This window comes from Elgaria multicarinata, chromosome 14 (genome assembly GCF_023053635.1).
Source record: "Elgaria multicarinata webbii isolate HBS135686 ecotype San Diego chromosome 14, rElgMul1.1.pri, whole genome shotgun sequence".
Classification (NCBI taxonomy): Eukaryota; Metazoa; Chordata; class Lepidosauria; order Squamata; family Anguidae; genus Elgaria; species Elgaria multicarinata.
The window spans coordinates 6,120,930-6,138,692 of NC_086184.1; the positions used below are offsets into that span (position 1 = coordinate 6,120,930).

Sequence of the window (17,763 nt, forward strand, 5' to 3'; positions counted from 1 at the left end):
GTTTTGGACTACAATGCACTGACACCAGCCAGTATGGCCAATGGTCAGGAATGATTGGGTGGTTGGAAAAGGGTGATAAAATGGGAAGATATTTGTAGCATTATTCCATGTCCTGAACTCTGAGATGACCGAGAAGAGATCCTGGCTTTCCTCTGCATGATAACCTTTCAAGTATTGGAAGAGTGCTATCATTTCTCCCTTCAGTCTTCTCTTCTCCAGGCTAAACATGCCCAGTTCTTTCAGTCTCTCCTCATAGGGCTTTGTTTCCAGCTCAGAGAAAGCCAGTTTAAATGTACCTTTCAGGAAAATAAAATGAGCTATGCTGGATCAGACCAAGGGCCTATCTAGTACAGCACTCTGTTCACACAATGGCCAACCAGTTGCACACTGGGAACCTGGATGCAGGACACGGGTGCACGGAAGCAGCACTCTCCCACCCATGTTCCGCAACAACTGGAGTAACAACTCAGCAAATTGTTGGAGAGGGTGTCAAAAAAAAAGAAAAAAGAAAAAGAACGTATTTACATATGTGGTGGGAATGTGAATTTGTTCAAAAATTGTGGAAAATGGTGTTTAATGAAATAAAAGAAATTGTAGGAATGGAGATTGAAGAGACACCTATAGTGGCATTGTTATCATTATATGGAGAATTAAATTGTAATAAAGAAACAAAAGAATTGATAATGAATTTGCTGACGGCAGCAAGGTTAATGATATCTAGGAACTGGAAGGTTCAAGGGGATTACCATATAGAAGATTGGTATAAAGAGACATGGGACATTGCTATTAATGATAAATTAACATGTAATATAAAAGTGAGAAGAGGAATAACAAAAACAAATGATTTCGAGGGAATATGGAAACAGTTCCTAGAATTTGTTTTATCTAAGGGGAGGGGGACACCACCTCCAGAAGAAACAATGAGATTCTGGAAACAGGAATAGATCCCGGGGTGGGGGGTGCACTTTTATGTTAAGTATGGTTATGTTAACAGATTAAACTAGAAAATATGCTATTAAGGTTATTCAACATTTATGTATTATATTGTTTCTTTTTATTGTATTGATGTATGTTTAAGTATTGGGAAAAAAACTATTATAAAACAACAACAACAACAACTGGAGTATATAGGCTTACTGCCTCTGATACTGGAGATTTCACATAGCCATCAGGACTCATAACCATTGATAGCCTTCTCCTCCAAGAATTGATCCAACCCCCAAACTTGTGGCCATCACTACATCTTGTGGTAGCAAACCCCATTAGTTTAACTATGCTGTATGAAGAAGTCCTTCATTTCATATGACCTGAATCTCCCACCAATCAGCTTCGTGGGATGACCCCAGGTTCTAGTATTTTAAGAGAGGGTAAAAAAAGTCTCCTTATCGACATTCTATATACCATGCATAATTCTGTACACCTCTACCATGTCTCCCCTTACCCTCTTTTTTCCAAGCAAAACAATCCCAGCTGTTGTAACCATCCCTCGTAAGGGAAAAGCATGGGAGAAGGCCAAAACTGAGCCTCAGGTCTGAGCTAAACCTACCTTTTAATCCAGGATGGAGGAGGGAAGATCCCGCAATGTGATTATCGTGAGATCCCTCATCCATTTACACGTGAGGCATGACATCATCAGGAAGAGAGGTGTCACAGCCGCCATTTTTTTTAAAGGAAAAGCAGCGCATGAAGGTAAGGTTGTTTTTTTTAAAAAAATAGTTTCCCTTCTCCCCCAACCCTGATGGGTGCAGCTCCCGGCTCCACGTGAGTAATCGCGCGGAGCCGGGTCAAACCGCAGCAATGGGCCACACGTTCCATGGTCTCAGGCTCAGCCCAGGACTGTGGAAAAAGCGGGCCCAAAGGGGAGGGTTCTATCCTGGGGCAAGAGAGGGATAATCCCTCCCTGATCCCGGGATCCCCTGTGCGTCATGTGGACGCACAGGGATGATCCCAGGGTTCGCCCCGGGATAAAGCCTGGTCTAGCTAAGGCCTCAGTGTTTGAATCTCTGTCTTATGCAGGTATCAGGGAAGCCAGATAGATAACTTGCTGAAAGCACTCTTTTAATATAGGGTGACCAACTGTCAGGATTTCCCCGGATTTGTCCTGGTTTTTGTTCTTTCCATGGTGTCAGGGGGGATTTCCTATAATTTCCAATAATGTCCTGGAATGACACACCTTCCCCTTTAAGGCTGCCATTAGCATGGCAGGAGGGAGTGACATGCTTTCTTGAGGCACATCATTCCCCCACCCCGAGCTCCAATTGAGGTCTTAAAGGGGAAAGTGGGTCATTCGTGGACATTATAGAAAAGGCCCCAATTGGAGTGGATGGTGGTGGTGCAGAATGAAATCCTTTCCCCTCCTCCACTCCAATTGGGTTCTTTAAGGTGGCGGGGGAATAACGTACTTTCTGCAGGACTCAGAAATCTGCTTCCCCCCCCCACACACACACTAGGTGTCCTCTTTTTTGGTTTCCGAAATATGGTCACCCTATTTAATATTACTTCTGTCTTCACGCATAGGCTGACAGTCCTCTTTCAGTTCTCCTTGATGGGATAAAGGGAGGGCAAAGAATGTGTTAACACAAAGAATCTGAGGAATTCAGAAAAAACTGCTCAAGGCTAGCAGATGCCCTCAGGCCCAGTCCGATCCACAGGGAAGTATTCCGCTCTATGCCTCATTGAGATGGATGTGAGGTGAGAAATGAGAGAGTCAAGGCCATTCCCAAACTCCACATTCAGAAGAAAGTGCAATCCTGCAGTAATGCACAGCTCGGAGTTTTTCTGAGCCAGCTGCATCCCTGGTGTAACTTAATTGACTTTCATTGGGATGATCTTGGCCTCCAATCATTCAGAGTTGAAAAATGCGCCAGAAGAACCCAGATGACTTAAGCTACCTGAAGCAACTCCCAGGAGGAAAAAAGAAATAAAATAAAAGCCAGAACTACTTTCAGCCAAAATTATGTTGTCAGTCGATAATGTAGGTCAGTAAGGGAGGAAGAAAAGTTGAAAAATATCTTGGGAGAAAAGAAAACAAAGGCAAAAATAGAAATAAAAAAATGAAGAAGTATCAGTCTTGTAAAATTCCCACTCTCTGCACATTCAGAGGTCGGAGACAGGAAACCAAACTATCCTATTCCTCCATCTACCTGAGATGCTGTCGGGTGGCATAAGATTCCTCATGTATTATACTATGGCTTTTATTTTCTGATACTTTTGTACACCTAAGGTGACCATATGAAAAGGAGGACAGGGCTCCTGTATCTTTAACAGTTGCATAGAAAAGGGAATTTCAGCAGGTGTTATTTGTATATATGGAGAACTTGGTGAAATCCCCTCTTCATCACAACAGTTAAAGTGCAGGAGCTATACTAGAGTGACCAGGTTTAAAAGAAGGCAGGGCTCCTGCAGCTTTAACTGTGCTGATGAAGAGGGAATTTCACCAGGTTCTCCATATATACAAATGACACCTGCAGAAATTCTCTTTTCAATACAACTGTTAAAGATACAGGAGCCCTGTCCTCCTTTTCATATGGTCACCCTAGTACACCACTTTGGTTGGCAGTATAGAAATAGAATCAATCAATATCAAAAGAAAACACAATTGCAATAAAAATGTGGTGCTTCAGTTTGAGGAATTAAATGGAAAGGAGGAGGAGCTGAGCTTGGGAGTGGTTGGGGCATGGCCCTTCACAGGAACAGGCAGAAGCTAGCTGAAGGCCCATGCAGCTGATAACAATCTCCTATCACCACACTCCCCATAAAAGACTTCCCTGAATTCAGAAGCGATGCTGGAAGCGACTATTGTTTTGGTGCCTTGTCTTCGTCACTTGCATACCGGCTCCTTGATCTTGCCTGGACTTATCCTGACCTTGGACCGGACCCTGACTATGGTTTGACGCCTTCTTGATTCCTGTATTGTTGACCCAGCTTTGGACAGGTACTTCGGCTTTTGACCACAGACTGTTTGTTGACTTTCCCCTCCTGCTTATCGAGTGTAACACTGGTGATTTACGACAAAAAGCAGAGATGCTTAATGAATCCATGCGCGGGGAGTGGTGCTGCACTGGATAACCACGTGTCGGATGTCAGAGCGGCCCACTTGCCACCCTCCATACTGAAACACATGAAATAAGCCCTTCTGCGTGCACAGTTGTGTGTCTATTGGTGCTTCCATGTGATCGGGAACTCACAAGATGTCTTGCAAGAAAATATATCTTCACTTAACCATCTTCCAGTCAATGAACCCCTTATGAGTTACCCCAGAATTTCCAGGACATGGCTTGCAAATCACTGCTACATTTTAGTGGGAATTTGATGTGGGTGTTTTCATTTTTGGGGGGGGTGTTAAGGAAGGGATGGAGAATGTCTGGCCATCCAGATGTTGTTGGACTGCAGCTCTAGCCAACTTAGCCAGTGATGAGGAAAGATGTGAATTGCAGACTCAACAACATCTGGAGGAAGAGATGTTCCCCGTCCCTGCTTCCAACTGGTTTCCCAGTGAGAACAGCAAAGAAAATGTAACGAAGCTGTAAAATGTGTGAAAATTCTAGGACATATTTCATAGCAGCTGTAATTGCAACCTAAAAGGTTATGCCTCTGTTTCTTTAGTTAATGAGACTAATTTTCATTTAAAGCGTATTTTTAGTCTTTCATTCTTCTCTTAACCCTCCCACTCTTACTGAAGAGAGTGGCCACACCTGGAGGCAAATTCAATTAATGGTCGACACTGCATAGATTTACTGGCATAATTTACTTTTCTTTTTGTTAATTAATTCATTGACTAACACCGGACGAAGTCCACACTAATCAGCAGAGTGTTAAGTATTAGCTGCTTGTAACAGCCACCGTTTCTAAAGGCAATGGGGACTTACTCATGCATACACTGAGTCCTGGTTCCAAAGAACCTCACCACTGCTTTTGTGCACCCAAAGGAGTTTGGGACTTCTGTTTCTGGAACCATGGGTCTAAGAGCAATTCATCAAACACCATTTTGAAATTGAGGGGAGTGTCAAAAACCTAGCTTTTGTAATGCGATGGAGGTATCTCATTTTCAAATGAAGAGCAAAACTCCCACTGGGCAACTGAGGTTCCTAAACAGAGCTCTTTCTTTGCATCCCTGCTAGAACCAGCCTTGACACTAAGTTATGGCTATGGAAGAAGTCTGGATGGACTGAGCAGAAGATGAAATTGCTAGACCCAGGCTTGACACTAAATTATGACTATGGAAGAAGAAGTCTGGATGGACTGAGCAGAAGATGAAATTGCTAGACCCAGGCTTGACAATAAATTATGACTATGGAAGAAGAAGTTTGGATGGACTGGGCAGAAAATGAAATTGCTAGACCCAGGCTTGACACTAAGGGCCGATATACACCAAGCAGAATATAACACTTTAAAAATGGTATGAAAATGGTATTTGTAATGTGTCCTGGGCCTGAACAGTTGTCATAACCATTATAAACCATTATAAGCAGTAGTGTAGATCCTGCCTAAGTTATGACTATGGAAGAACTATGATCTCCCTGACGAGGCTCGCCTGGCACCAACATTGTTATCTTTTCGGCGCCAGGTCAAGACTTTTCTCTTCTCCCAGGCATTTAACAGCATTTAGAAGCATATGCTGAGTTTTTAACTGACCCGAGAATGAATGAATGAATGAATGAATTAATTAATTAATTAATTACATTTTTATACCACCCAATAGCCGAAGCTCTCTGGGCGGTTCAGTTGTTTTAAATGGATATTGTGTTTTTTTATAGTTTTGGTGCTTTTAAATTTTGCATATCTGTTTTTAATGTTCATTGTTTTAACGTCTGTAAACTGCCCAGAGAGCTTCGGCTATGGGGCAGTATATAAATGTAATAAATAAATAAGAAGGAGCCTGGATGGACTGGGCAGAAGATGAAATTGATCTAGATGCCAGTTGTCCCAGACAGCTCTTGATTTTTGTTATTAAGCCCTACTTCAAAGTGATAGTGAACACTCCCTACCTGTGTTTAGGGAAGTAGGGATGGATGGACGACCCCACACTCTCACCCTGCATGCTGCTTGATGCCCCCCCTGCCATTCACCCACCCCGTTTGGTCCCTGAATGATTTGTGGGCAGACTGTAGGTTCCTGGTGAGAGGCACCCAGCCACCCAGCCCCTCAGCAAGCCAACCTTTAGTGTAAAAATGGTGGCCTGTTGTTTTAAATAAAATACCCTTATGCAAATGGTGTCCATACAGTGGCCATTTGTGCAAGATTACAGGCATGAATGGACTATTGATTAACCTTGAACTTTGAGATTTCTTTTTTTTTCTTTTTAAGTTTGCATGAGAAGTTATCCAAGTACATGCATTTTGTATGCAATGTTGCCCAACATACACATTTCCTCGCCAGCAATTTTCTTCATATAATACACGCTTGAGTGTAGGTGTATCTAGGAATATCTAATTTTTGTACATGTTCTCCTAATACACACATCTTCGTACACTTTTTAAATTTATTGAGTTGCATTGCAAAACTTGGTGAAATGTGAGTTTTGAAGGTTAACTGAGTTCTGGTTCATGCATTGATTTGAAAGTTCACTTTAAAATATAAACCATACGGATTTCTTTCCCAGGCGTAGCTCCATCACCAAGGTAAATGGGATGAAAGGTCTTCCACTAACTCCAAAGGACGTTTACATCAAGTTTGGGTATAGTTCATTGTGCAATAGGATCTTGGCAACCTCCCCCACGATGCCACTACTCTAACCCTCTGCTTAAGCTGTCATCCGATTTTATTAGCTGACACAATGTTTTAATGGTTGATGCTGCTGCTGTGATTCCTCCTTGCTCTCACCTCTAGCCCCTCAACCTGAAATTGTGGAATGAATAATTATTAACTGGAGCAAAATTGCAATTACTCTCTTCAGAATGAATCACCATCAAGTAGATAACACTAAAACAAAAGGAGAGTAACAAAAAGCAAAAAGAGAGCAAGGTGTTTCAACCTTTGTAGCTTTTTCGCTTCTTTTTATTTTATTAAAACTATTCTCCTTCAAGGCCATTTTTTATTATCTCAGTATAGTTTTGTTAATGGCTTTCAGTCTCATAATGCTATCATTATTCTTGATAAATCAGAAATGAGTTGTGCATTTCTTAGTAGGTCTTCGGTTTGCTTGTAGATGCAAACTTTAAACACCGCTATTCAAATCCTTCTTATTCACGGGACTCATTGTGACCATTCTAAACTTTAGCTAAAGTCTGTTTTAGGCCAGAAAATCAGGTATAATAGGCCAGAAGTCTGTTTTAGGCCAAAAAGTCATGGGTACACCCCCATCTGTAATAGGGGAATGAATGATATACCCCACAGAACTTTACAATACAATATTTTATCTCAAATAAATATCTTCACAGAAAGAGCTTTGGGAGGTGGTGGGGTGTCATTTCCTGAATGTATTTAGCATTTGTCAGGGATACATTATTTGCAAGTTTCCTGCACTGGGGTTTGACTAGATGACCTCTAGGACCCCTTTCAACTCTATGATTCTCTTCTTCTAAAGTCATCAAAGCAATTATGGAGGGATGGAAACCCATGGCAGAACACTTGCATGGGATGCTTAAGGTTCCAGGTAGATCTAGGCAAGTGTCCTGATGAAATCCCAGAGAGACTCTACTAGTCAGTGTTGACAAAGCTGGGCAAGATGGACCAATGGTCTGACTCAGGACACAGCAGCTTCCAATATTCCTAAATATGCTGTAATCAAAGCCCCCAATTGAAGGCCATTTGACAGGTGCTAAAGGGAGACATTGAGTGTGCATGGGAAAGAGAGAATGACGAACAACAGAGTCATACAATATACTTTAAGCTAAACATTTTAGCTTCTAAACTTGCATACATAGTGGACCCCCCTCTCCCCCCCTCACTTGTGCATCTCTAGGTGTCATGTCTAGCTCTGCTCCCTCTGGGTTGGAAGAAGGTGTTACAGGTGATCAATCAGAATCAGACTCTGAAGTAGAGGAGTCGGCACCAGAAACAGGCCAGCCTGTAGCAGTGGGGGAGAAAGCTCTCATGGGTTCTTTGCTAGCTGGGAGTGAGCCCTCTCCAGAGCTTATCTCTTCAAGAGCAAACAATACACAGTCAGTGGGAAGCCAATATTCTTCCAAGGAGGAGAGCATGGAGAGGCTAGCTAATCTTAGAGTATGCCACAGACTAAAATGGGCAGAGTTAAAGGAAGGTGAGAGAAAGTCAGCCTGGCTGGTGTCCAGTCAGAAGCTGCCTCAGAACTAGTCTCTCTGAAGTTACCACGTCTTGGGAAAGGGCTTTCCATTCTTCTTGAAAGAACAATTGTCTCGCTTAGTTTGCATAATTTGGCCTAGGAGAAAGTTCCTAGAGACTAGACTCTCTTCTGTTGGGAAGAGATGTTTATTGCTTGAATAAAGCTTTGTGGATTACTTAGCAGGCCTCGTTACTGTCTCCCAAGATGGCAGGAGGGTTTGAGAAACACGACAGTAGGAATATTGTGATATGAAAACTCTGCAAAGCTGTGAGATAAGCACAGCTCCATACTGATATTGTAATCTACATTTTTTTTTTGTATCTCTCATCCATTTTTCTGCCCCACACAGATGTGTTCTTCGCAACAATGGGAGAACTCCAGGGTTTCTTTCTCCCACCCTAACCACCCCCTTTTTAAAAAAATAAAAATGAAATTGCTATTATAGAATTCATCCTTCAAGGAAAGAAAGTGATACTAAATTTAGAGGCTCTGTTATTGGAAAAGTCATTATGGCACTGTCAAAATCAGATGCTCTCAAAGGGAAAGTGTTCACTGGTTTCCTGACAAAAGATGATGATTTCTATCAAGTTTCATCTTGCCGCTTTTGATTCAAATGAAGGTAAGCTCCAAGTGAAAACAGGTGACAGGCAAATAAATACAGACTTCTGTGAAACAATATCAATCAGCCCAAGAATGTTGGGGAAGATGAGACCAAATCTGGCATTCATTCATTTATTTCCCAATTTCCATAGTGTCTCCCCACCCCTCTTCAACTGAATAATCTATAAGGATTATGTCAGTATTTGCTTTCTCTTACCACCAACCAAGTTCCGTCCAGCACCCATATCACACGCAATTTAATATGTAAGAGGCAATGGAACATCCTTAAGGGAAAGTCAGAGTCTCAGCAAAGTTTTAAAAGCCTGTTCTTTGATATTCTCGTGGCCTAATTGAAATTAGAGATAGAGGAGAAATTAGTTTGGACCAATTTTTTTATACAAACTGATCCAATTTGAACCTGCTGAACCTCCACACGGAAATGTGCACGTTTCAGAATTTTGTGAAGCAATTTGCATTTAAAATATTGGATATATTAAGGAAACGTGAACACAAAAAGAATATATTAGGGGAAAGTATGCACAAAAATGAAATATATTAAGGAAAACTGGCTTGCAAAAAACAAAAAGTGCACACATCCTGTTTTTGTGTGTGATTTTGGTCACATTTGCAAAGTGAGGCAGAAATAGTTATATATAAAGCCAATTTTCCGGGCAAAGTATAAAGTGTTGGTTATCACCTTTAAAGCCCTACGTGGTTTGGGTCCAGGCTACCTGCGAGATCGCCTTCTCCTGTGCAATCCTCCCCACACATTCAGGTCCTCTGGGAAGAGTTTACTCCAGTCAACAAAAACAAGGCTGACAACAATTACCCAGAGGACCTTTTCCTCTGCCGCTCCCAGATTATGGAATGACCTGCCGGGAGAGATTCATCAACTTAACCGTCTTCCAGATTTTAAGAAAGCTATAAAGACTGGTCTCTTCTGGCTGGCCTATCCAGTTGAATTTTAAGATGCTTTAATAATGTGCTGCTTTTAATGATGTATTAGTTTTGAATGTTTTAATTATATGTATTTTATGGTGTTTGCATTTGTGTTGTACCCCGTCTCGATCCAGAGGGAGAGGTGGGTAACAAATTATTATTATTATTATTATTATTATTATTATTATTATTATTATTATTATTATTCTGAGAAAGTGAGTGAAACTGACATTGACAGGTTCTCCCATCCCTAATTTGAAATGCAGGTAGACCTATACAAAACCACAGGTGATTTTGGAAAGTATTTATTGTGTGTCATGGTGGAACATCAATTAAATAACAAAATATACCTTCCCTAGTCTACCTGCAGAGACCTTTGATTGAAGGAAAAGAGTTTTGGACTTTTCTGTATCTCTTGGCTCGTGGGGAAACACGCCCCCTGGGACCCCAAAGAATGTCCTTCTAGGTCTTCCAGCTCTCTCTACCTGGTCACTGCTTTCCTTCCTCCTTCTTGGAGGAATCTCGTGGTACACCCTGGCAACTGGATCCGAACTTTGCAATGCACCAAGCCAAACAAGCAGCAGGGAAATGCATCCTTGCTATATTCAACCCTCCAGGTTCCCCAGATGACAATGCCACCATTTTCTGGCCCCACCCCATCTTCCCCAGCTCCCAATCATAATTGGTTTTATGGCTTTTGTGCTGTTTGTCCCCCCCCCCATTTTAAATGTTGCAATGCCTCTCCTAGGACACAGCTACTATCAGTAAGAGCTAGAGACAGCCATATGTTACTTCTGCCACCAATGGCACAGACCCATGTATAACAGTCATGTGTGTGGAACTAGAGAGTTGCTAATTGACACTTACATCCTGAAGGAGCACCTCTCTATCTCCATATATGCCATCCCTGTTTTAAATTCAAGATCAGGTCAATCAACACTTGATTGTTTTGTATTGTAATAATAATAATGACAAAATGTTGTAGAAAAGGAAGAGGAAAAGAGAGAGAAATATACACCACTGATTATGGAAGTTAAAGAACTACGGCAACAGGGAAAGGTCACAATTATTTCGTTAGTCACAACATTCCCCGGCATTACATCAAAAAACTATATGGAAAACCTTCAGAAACTGGGCCTACCAAAATGCATCCACACCACATCCAGACAGCACTCATACTTAAAACATGTTCAATTGTCAGGAAATCCCTGAATCAGTAAAAGACAGCATGACTTGGCAAAGCCCATCATGTCCATCTAGAAAAACCGACATGAGCGAGAAAAGAGAGATAATAATAACATTTACCTCTTTCTTGGTGAATTCTGGTGCGTGATCATTTTTGTCATCAACCACGATAGTTGCAGTAGCAGTGCCCGTTAACCCAACATCCATGCCGCCCATGTCCTTTGCTTCTATTATTAGCTCATACTTTGGATTTTCCATTGTCTGTAGAAGTGGGAAAGGAAGAAAAGTTACCCAGTGAACAATAAATTCAATTAGCTTTCGAAATATCTATTACTACACTAGAGGCACCATTAGATACAACTGATCAATGTAATTTGTTTCCAGCAAGGTGCAGTAATGCTAACCATGGATCTTTCTAGAAAATGGCAGGCAACATGGTCATTACCAAAGCAGGCAGGCCTTCACTACATCAGTATTGGCTATTTAGCCTGGCTCTAGATGGAAACGTTCTATACTTTAACACTGGCAGTAGTACAGACATAATGTTGTAGGGATGTGTGAGAACTTGGTTTCTGTTCATTTTGGCCAGTTTGTAACTCCTGGAAATAAATGCAGACCCAAAAGGAATCTGCCATCGAAGTTTATGCAATTCGGAGATTGTGATGTGATCGAGGAACTAGGAAAGTTGTAGATCAAAACACCAAGAAGGTCACAACATTTGCTCACCCCTGGGTTACAACAACATGCAAGTGGAGCCATGCTGAGTAGCTCTGACCCCAGCACATATACTGTATAGCTCAGGGATATGCATGGACATCTGGAGAGATGTGGGGTAAGCATGCACAGTTGTACTAGGGACGTCAGAGGGATATTTTTGGAGGAGGAGCTTGATGAACTTCCCTTAGTTGACTCCTCCCAGACTTTGGTCCACTTTTCCAGGAATGGACACAACTCAATCCGCATCGATTCAGGCCCGTTCATGATTTTCTGTATTTTTCTTATTTATTTACATAAATAGAGATTTGTACACATTTTGGCCAGAATGTGTGCAAGTTATGCAAATTTCCAGTCACAGTTTGCACAAATTGCAGGTGCAGCCTGCGCGGATCTCTATGTGCCCAAATAGAAACAAAAAATATGCAAAAAGTTCTTGGAGTTCAGGAAATCTTGTGCCTCAGCCTACAAATGTGAGCCACCTTGGATACACCAGGGAATTCCATCAAGCTAAAACCAGAACGTATTTCCCAGTGGCTGACTTCCCTACACAGTGGCTTCCATGTGACCAAGGCCATAGCTAGACCTAAGGTTTATCCCTGGATCGTCCAGGGGTCAAACCTGTTTCCAGCCTGTGACACACAGGGGATCCAGTGCTCAGGCAGGGGCGAACCCTGGATGATCCCAGGATAAACCTCAGGTCTAGCTGTGGCCCAAGAATCCATGCACAATCCATGTGTAAGCCACAGGACAGAGCTACTCAGCACATGCAGTATTAGGGGTGGAGTTACTCAGGGCAGCCTCACTTCTCACTTGCATCTTCCTATAACCCCTTTTGGAAAGACTGAACGGGGCACACACACACAGAGTATTATTTTAATGGCACATACAGTTCCCGACAGAATTTGTCAACTTGTGCAGGGCTGCTCATCTCTTTTTCGCCCAAACAACAGCTATAGTTTTTGCCATTCACTTGTTTATTTATTTATTTATTTCAGTGGGTGCAAATTTTGGTAGATAGGATAACGGAACCATTCACTTTAGTATTCCAAGAAATAACGATCCGTCATAACTCTTTGCCTATTTGCTGACAGGGAGGTTTTTCTGCATCAATAAGGCATGAGGGTACCAGTAATCTTCGTTGGTGATGTTCTCCTGCCTGCTCTTCACAAGCAACAGAGAGGGATTTGAATGAGAGGAGAACTCCATGATGGCAATGGGAAAGAAAGAGACAGGCACAGAGGGAATGCGGAGATGAAAAAGTCCCACGTGATACTGGGGAGGATAACCGAGTACGATGTGTTTTCAAGGGAGGCTGGTGACAATTTCTGAGTACTGATGAGCTCCTGCAGAGTTCTCACTGAAAAAAGATAATCAAAAGGCAAGCCAGCAATGATGAGGGTCCTCAAAGGTGAGTGTCTATCAAATTTTAGGACCCAATTATGCCTCTTTTCTTCACCCCAAACATCTATACATTTTTCACGTAGCCAAAAGTGAGGAACTGGTCAGGAGGAAATGTTGAATCGTCGAATGAATGTGTTTTGGAAAATGTACAGCTAGCAGCCTGATTATAAAAGATTTGTAGCCAATTGGTCCAATACTTTTATGCCTAGTCCGGAAACTTCAACTAGTTCAAAATATAGCAGCCAGGCTGGTTACCGGTACACCTAGGGGTGACCACATTACACCAGTTTTAAAATCTCTGCACTGGCTGCCAATTAGTTTCCGGGCAAAGTATAAAGTGTTGGTTATCACCTTTAAAGCCCTACATGGTTTGGGTCCAGGCTACCTGCGGGATTGCCTTTTCTTCTGCCGCTCCCAGTTTGTGGAATGGCTTGCTGGGAGAGATTCATCAACTTAATAGTCTTCCGGAATTTAAGAAAGCCATGAAGACTGATCTCTTCTGGCAGGCCTACTCACTTGATTTTTAAATTTGCCTTTTAATGATGTGCTGCTTTTAGTGATGTATTGGTTTTAAATGTTTTAATTAGTTGTATAATGTTGCATGTGTGTTGTGCCTCACCTCGATCCAAAGGGAGAGACGGGTAACAAATAAAATTATCATCATCATCATCATCATCATCCCTTGCAACCCCAAGCAGGTTTACAATGCAAACCTATTCATGTTTATTCAGAAGTAATTCTGTGTTCAGTGGGCCTTACTCTCTAGGGCTGAAGACTTTGGATTGTACTGTTACATGCGCACCACTTCCCTGATAAGGAAAATAAGGAAGATAAGCACAAGAACCCTGACCCTGACCCATGACAATGTCTCCAAAGTGTTCTTCTCTTTTGAATTTCTTTTTGAAAGCAATTTATTTTCTATCAAATTGACTGAGAATGCTAGTAATCCTTTCTGGATTCTGATGCCTAACTTGATTTCATGGTTTGACCCCTTTCCCCCTGTATACTTGCATGCCTTGTGGTTGTATTTGATGGACACCTATATGTTCAGCTCTCACAGCATGGGCAATATTGTCCGTATTATATTGGACAATAACCAAGCCAATATTTTCCTAAAGTTATATTTATCAAAATTGGTTTTGTTTCCCTTAGAATTCCTAAAATAATTTTGCCTAAATAAGAGCCTCCAAACTTAGAATCATAGAATAGCAGAGTTGGAAGGGGCCTACAAGGCCATCGAGTCCAACCCCCTGCTCAATGCTCTTCTTCTTCTTCTTCTTCTTCTTCTTCTTCTTCTTCTTCTTCTTCTTCTTCTTCTTCTTCTTCTTCTTCTTCTTCTTCTTTGAATCATAGAACAGTAGAGTTCAAAGGGGCCTATAAGCCCATCAAGTCCAACACTTTGCTCAATGCAGGAATCCACCCTAAAGCATCCCTGACAGATGGCTGTTCAGCTGCCTCTTGAAGGCCTCTAGGGTGGGAGAGCCCACAACCTCCCTAGGCCATTGGTTCTATTGTCGAACTGCTCTAACAGTCAGGAAGTTTTTCCTGATGTCCAACCAGAATCTGTCTTCCTGTACCTTGAGCCCATTATTCTGCACTCTGGGATGATCGAGAAAAGATCCTGGCCCTCCTCCGTGTGACAACCTTTCAACTATTTGAAGATTGTTATCATGTCTCCCCTCAATCTTCTCTTCTCCAGACTAAACATGCCCAGTGCTTTCAGTCTCTCCTCATAGGACTTTCTCTAGATCATTCTCGTTTCCCTCCTCTGAACCCCCTCCAGCTTGTCTGCATCCTTCTTGAAGTGTGGTGCCGAGAACTGAATGCAGTACTCAAGATGCTGAATAGAGGGGAATCAGTACCTCACATGATTTGGAAGCTATACTTCTATTAATGCAGCCCAAAATAGCATTTGCTTTTTTTGCAGCTATTTGCATCAGAATTTGCGTCATGCCTGAAGAGTATGAAAATCACAGCCAGCACTATCACTCCTTAACCTGCCTTGGTATTAACCTGCCATTTACACAACTTTGGAATTACACAATTTCCAGAGCCACCATTGTTGAGGACAATGGAAGCTCCGGATTAGGGTGAATGGCTGTCGGCCAGTTGCCGAGCTGGGCCCAGGGGTCAGGGAGACCACTGGCTTCCTGGATCAAGTCAGGTGAATGCAACATCCCTAATTTTGAATCATCATCATCATCATCATCATCATCATCATCATCATCATCATCATCCATGTATTGTGAATTGGGGATGTGTGAGAAAGGTGCTGGGTTTGCCTTTTAATGAAACCTTACCAAATTTGGACTACTTGAACCAATGCAGGGATATGGAGACATTTGTACTTTCCTGAATTTTATGTTGCAATTTGCAAATCAGAAAATATGCACAAAACAGGGTACAAAGTGTCCACCAAAAGATATATCTCAGGGCAAAGTGCACAGAACTATTGGGGGAAATTGCTTGCAAAAATGTGGATGTTAAAACATGTATATTTAGAAAAGTGAATAAAAATGTGTACAGAAATATGTGAAGCTTCATGAAGACTTTTTTAAAAAAAGATTCACAAATTGATGTGGCAACAGGAGAAAATAAAGTTAATGTAGGAAAAATGAGAAACTGAGCTGTATCGGACTTGACATTTCACCCATCTCTCCATGCAAACGATTATGTACCAGAAGTGTAGCTGTCTCTGCAGTGCTTAAGTTTCCTACCCTCTTTGCCCTTTTGAGATATATATATATATATATATATATATATATATATATATATATATACATACATATTCATCTGTCTGAAACAATTCCTTTGCTTCGTAAGGCTTAAAAATGTCATGAAACCTCAGCAAGCTTGGCTACAACATAGGACCAGTCATGGAGCAAGTTTTTTCCATGGAAGGCTATGAAGCTTTTGGTATTTGACCGAACCTTTTAATCAATGTTGCAGGAGATATTCGGAGCTAGGCATGAGTGGACTCACCTCTGCCCGTGCTCGCTGGGTGCTTGCTGAACTGCCCTAGCTCCCTGCCCCAGCTCCCTGCGCTGTGCAAGCTGCTAGACTGCCTGGCAAGCCACTGTTTGGCATAAAAATGGTGGCTCAGGGTCTTCCGGAAATGTAATGTTGTGTAAATGGCAGCCATAAAGATGGCATTTACACAACATTACAGTCATCAATGGACCATGTACGCCTGTACTGTTGTGTAAATAGCCCCTTTTCGGCCGCCATTTATGTAATATTGCATTTCCGGGAAACCCCGAACTACCATTTTTATGCAAAATGGTAGCTCACTGAAGGTTTGGGTGGCCTTCAGGCACTCGCGGACTGCACAGCTCTTGGCAAACAGGTTCATTAAGAGTGTGGTTGCTCAGGGAACGGTGTCCAAGAAGCCAAGTTGGGAGGGGGGAGTGTATCAGACTCTTCCCCCCTCTTGGAACATCTGTGACACCTCTATTCATAGCTGGAATAGATGAAATATTTCTTAATATTTAGTAAGGCAATGATACATATATCTGGAGGTTTAAGGGATTATTACTAATACTTTAGGAATTTGTCTTACTGCTGAGTTATGACAGATATGATTGATTTCTGAAAGCAAACTTTTTGGAATTTTTTTTCAAATATTTTCCATCTAAAGTATTTGGCAATAATGTATTTCATGGTATCTCTGATTTCTTCTTACTGTGGCTAATGTATATTCCTTCAAGATTGGTACAGTATGTTCACATAAGATGGGTCACTCACTATACATTTGATCTCTCCCTCTCTCTCACACACAAACAGAGCAAATGTCGTAATTAATCGACATTAATTTCCGACTGTGAGCTGCCTGGGTCATTTTGGAAAGGAGTGTTACAAATATTCAAAATTGGAATGAGATGAGCATTTTTGCTACCAAATATTTTTGAGTGACCTGAAATGCCCCCCACCCCAACTATGATTTCTTTCCATGCCAGCACAAAGCGTCTTTGGAGTCCTGGGTGAAAAATAAAATGGCGCAAAAGCAGCAACCAAACCTTTTCTTAGGATCAAGGAATGTCACGCGGCCAATCCAATTTTGTGACATGGTGACGCCAATGAAGACGAATGAAGCTGACAGGGGCAGATGCTAGACCACGGGTTAGCGCGGTGCGAGGCCCATGTTCGTCTCTGTGCATCCAGATGACGCACAGGGGATCCCGGCCTCAGCCAGGACTCGAGCAGCCCTGGCACCGCAGTAACAGGAACCGCTTGTAGCGCGGTTCTTCCCGCAGTCCCAGCCTCAGGTTGGGCTGAGGCCGGGACCGTGGGCGTGTGGACCGTTCCGCCGCTTTTTCCGGCTACTGCACTTACGCGCGAGTAGCCGGGAAAAGCGGCGGACGGGCTGCAGTGCTCCTGCCCCCTGCCCCTTATCCCCCCCCACAACTTCCCCTGCCCCTGATTCCCCCCTGACTTCCCCTGGCCTCCGATCCCCCCCATCCCTACCTGCTGTGTCCTGCTGCCGCTGATGTCCCCAGCTGCCCTGTCCTGCTGCCGCCGCTGCTGCCACTGTCCCCAGCCAGCTTTTCCTGTTGTCGCCATGTCCAGCCTGCAGGACATGGCGATCCCTGTTGCCATGTCCAGCCTGCGATGCCTGCTGAGCAGGCATCACAGGCTGGACATGGTGACAACAGGAAATGCCGGCTGGGGACAGTGGCGGC

The 17,763-nt window shown here is 42.6% G+C and overlaps 1 protein-coding gene across 1 annotated transcript in view; it reads right to left on the bottom strand.

Moving 5' to 3' along the window:
- CDH13 (cadherin 13) overlaps positions 1 to 17,763 on the bottom strand; it is a 694,106-nt gene that overhangs the window by 104,583 nt on the left and 571,760 nt on the right. The window contains exon 8 of the mRNA XM_063141045.1: positions 11,087 to 11,227. Coding sequence (XP_062997115.1) covers positions 11,087 to 11,227 — 141 coding nt within the window. The remainder of the gene's footprint in view (positions 1 to 11,086; positions 11,228 to 17,763) is intronic.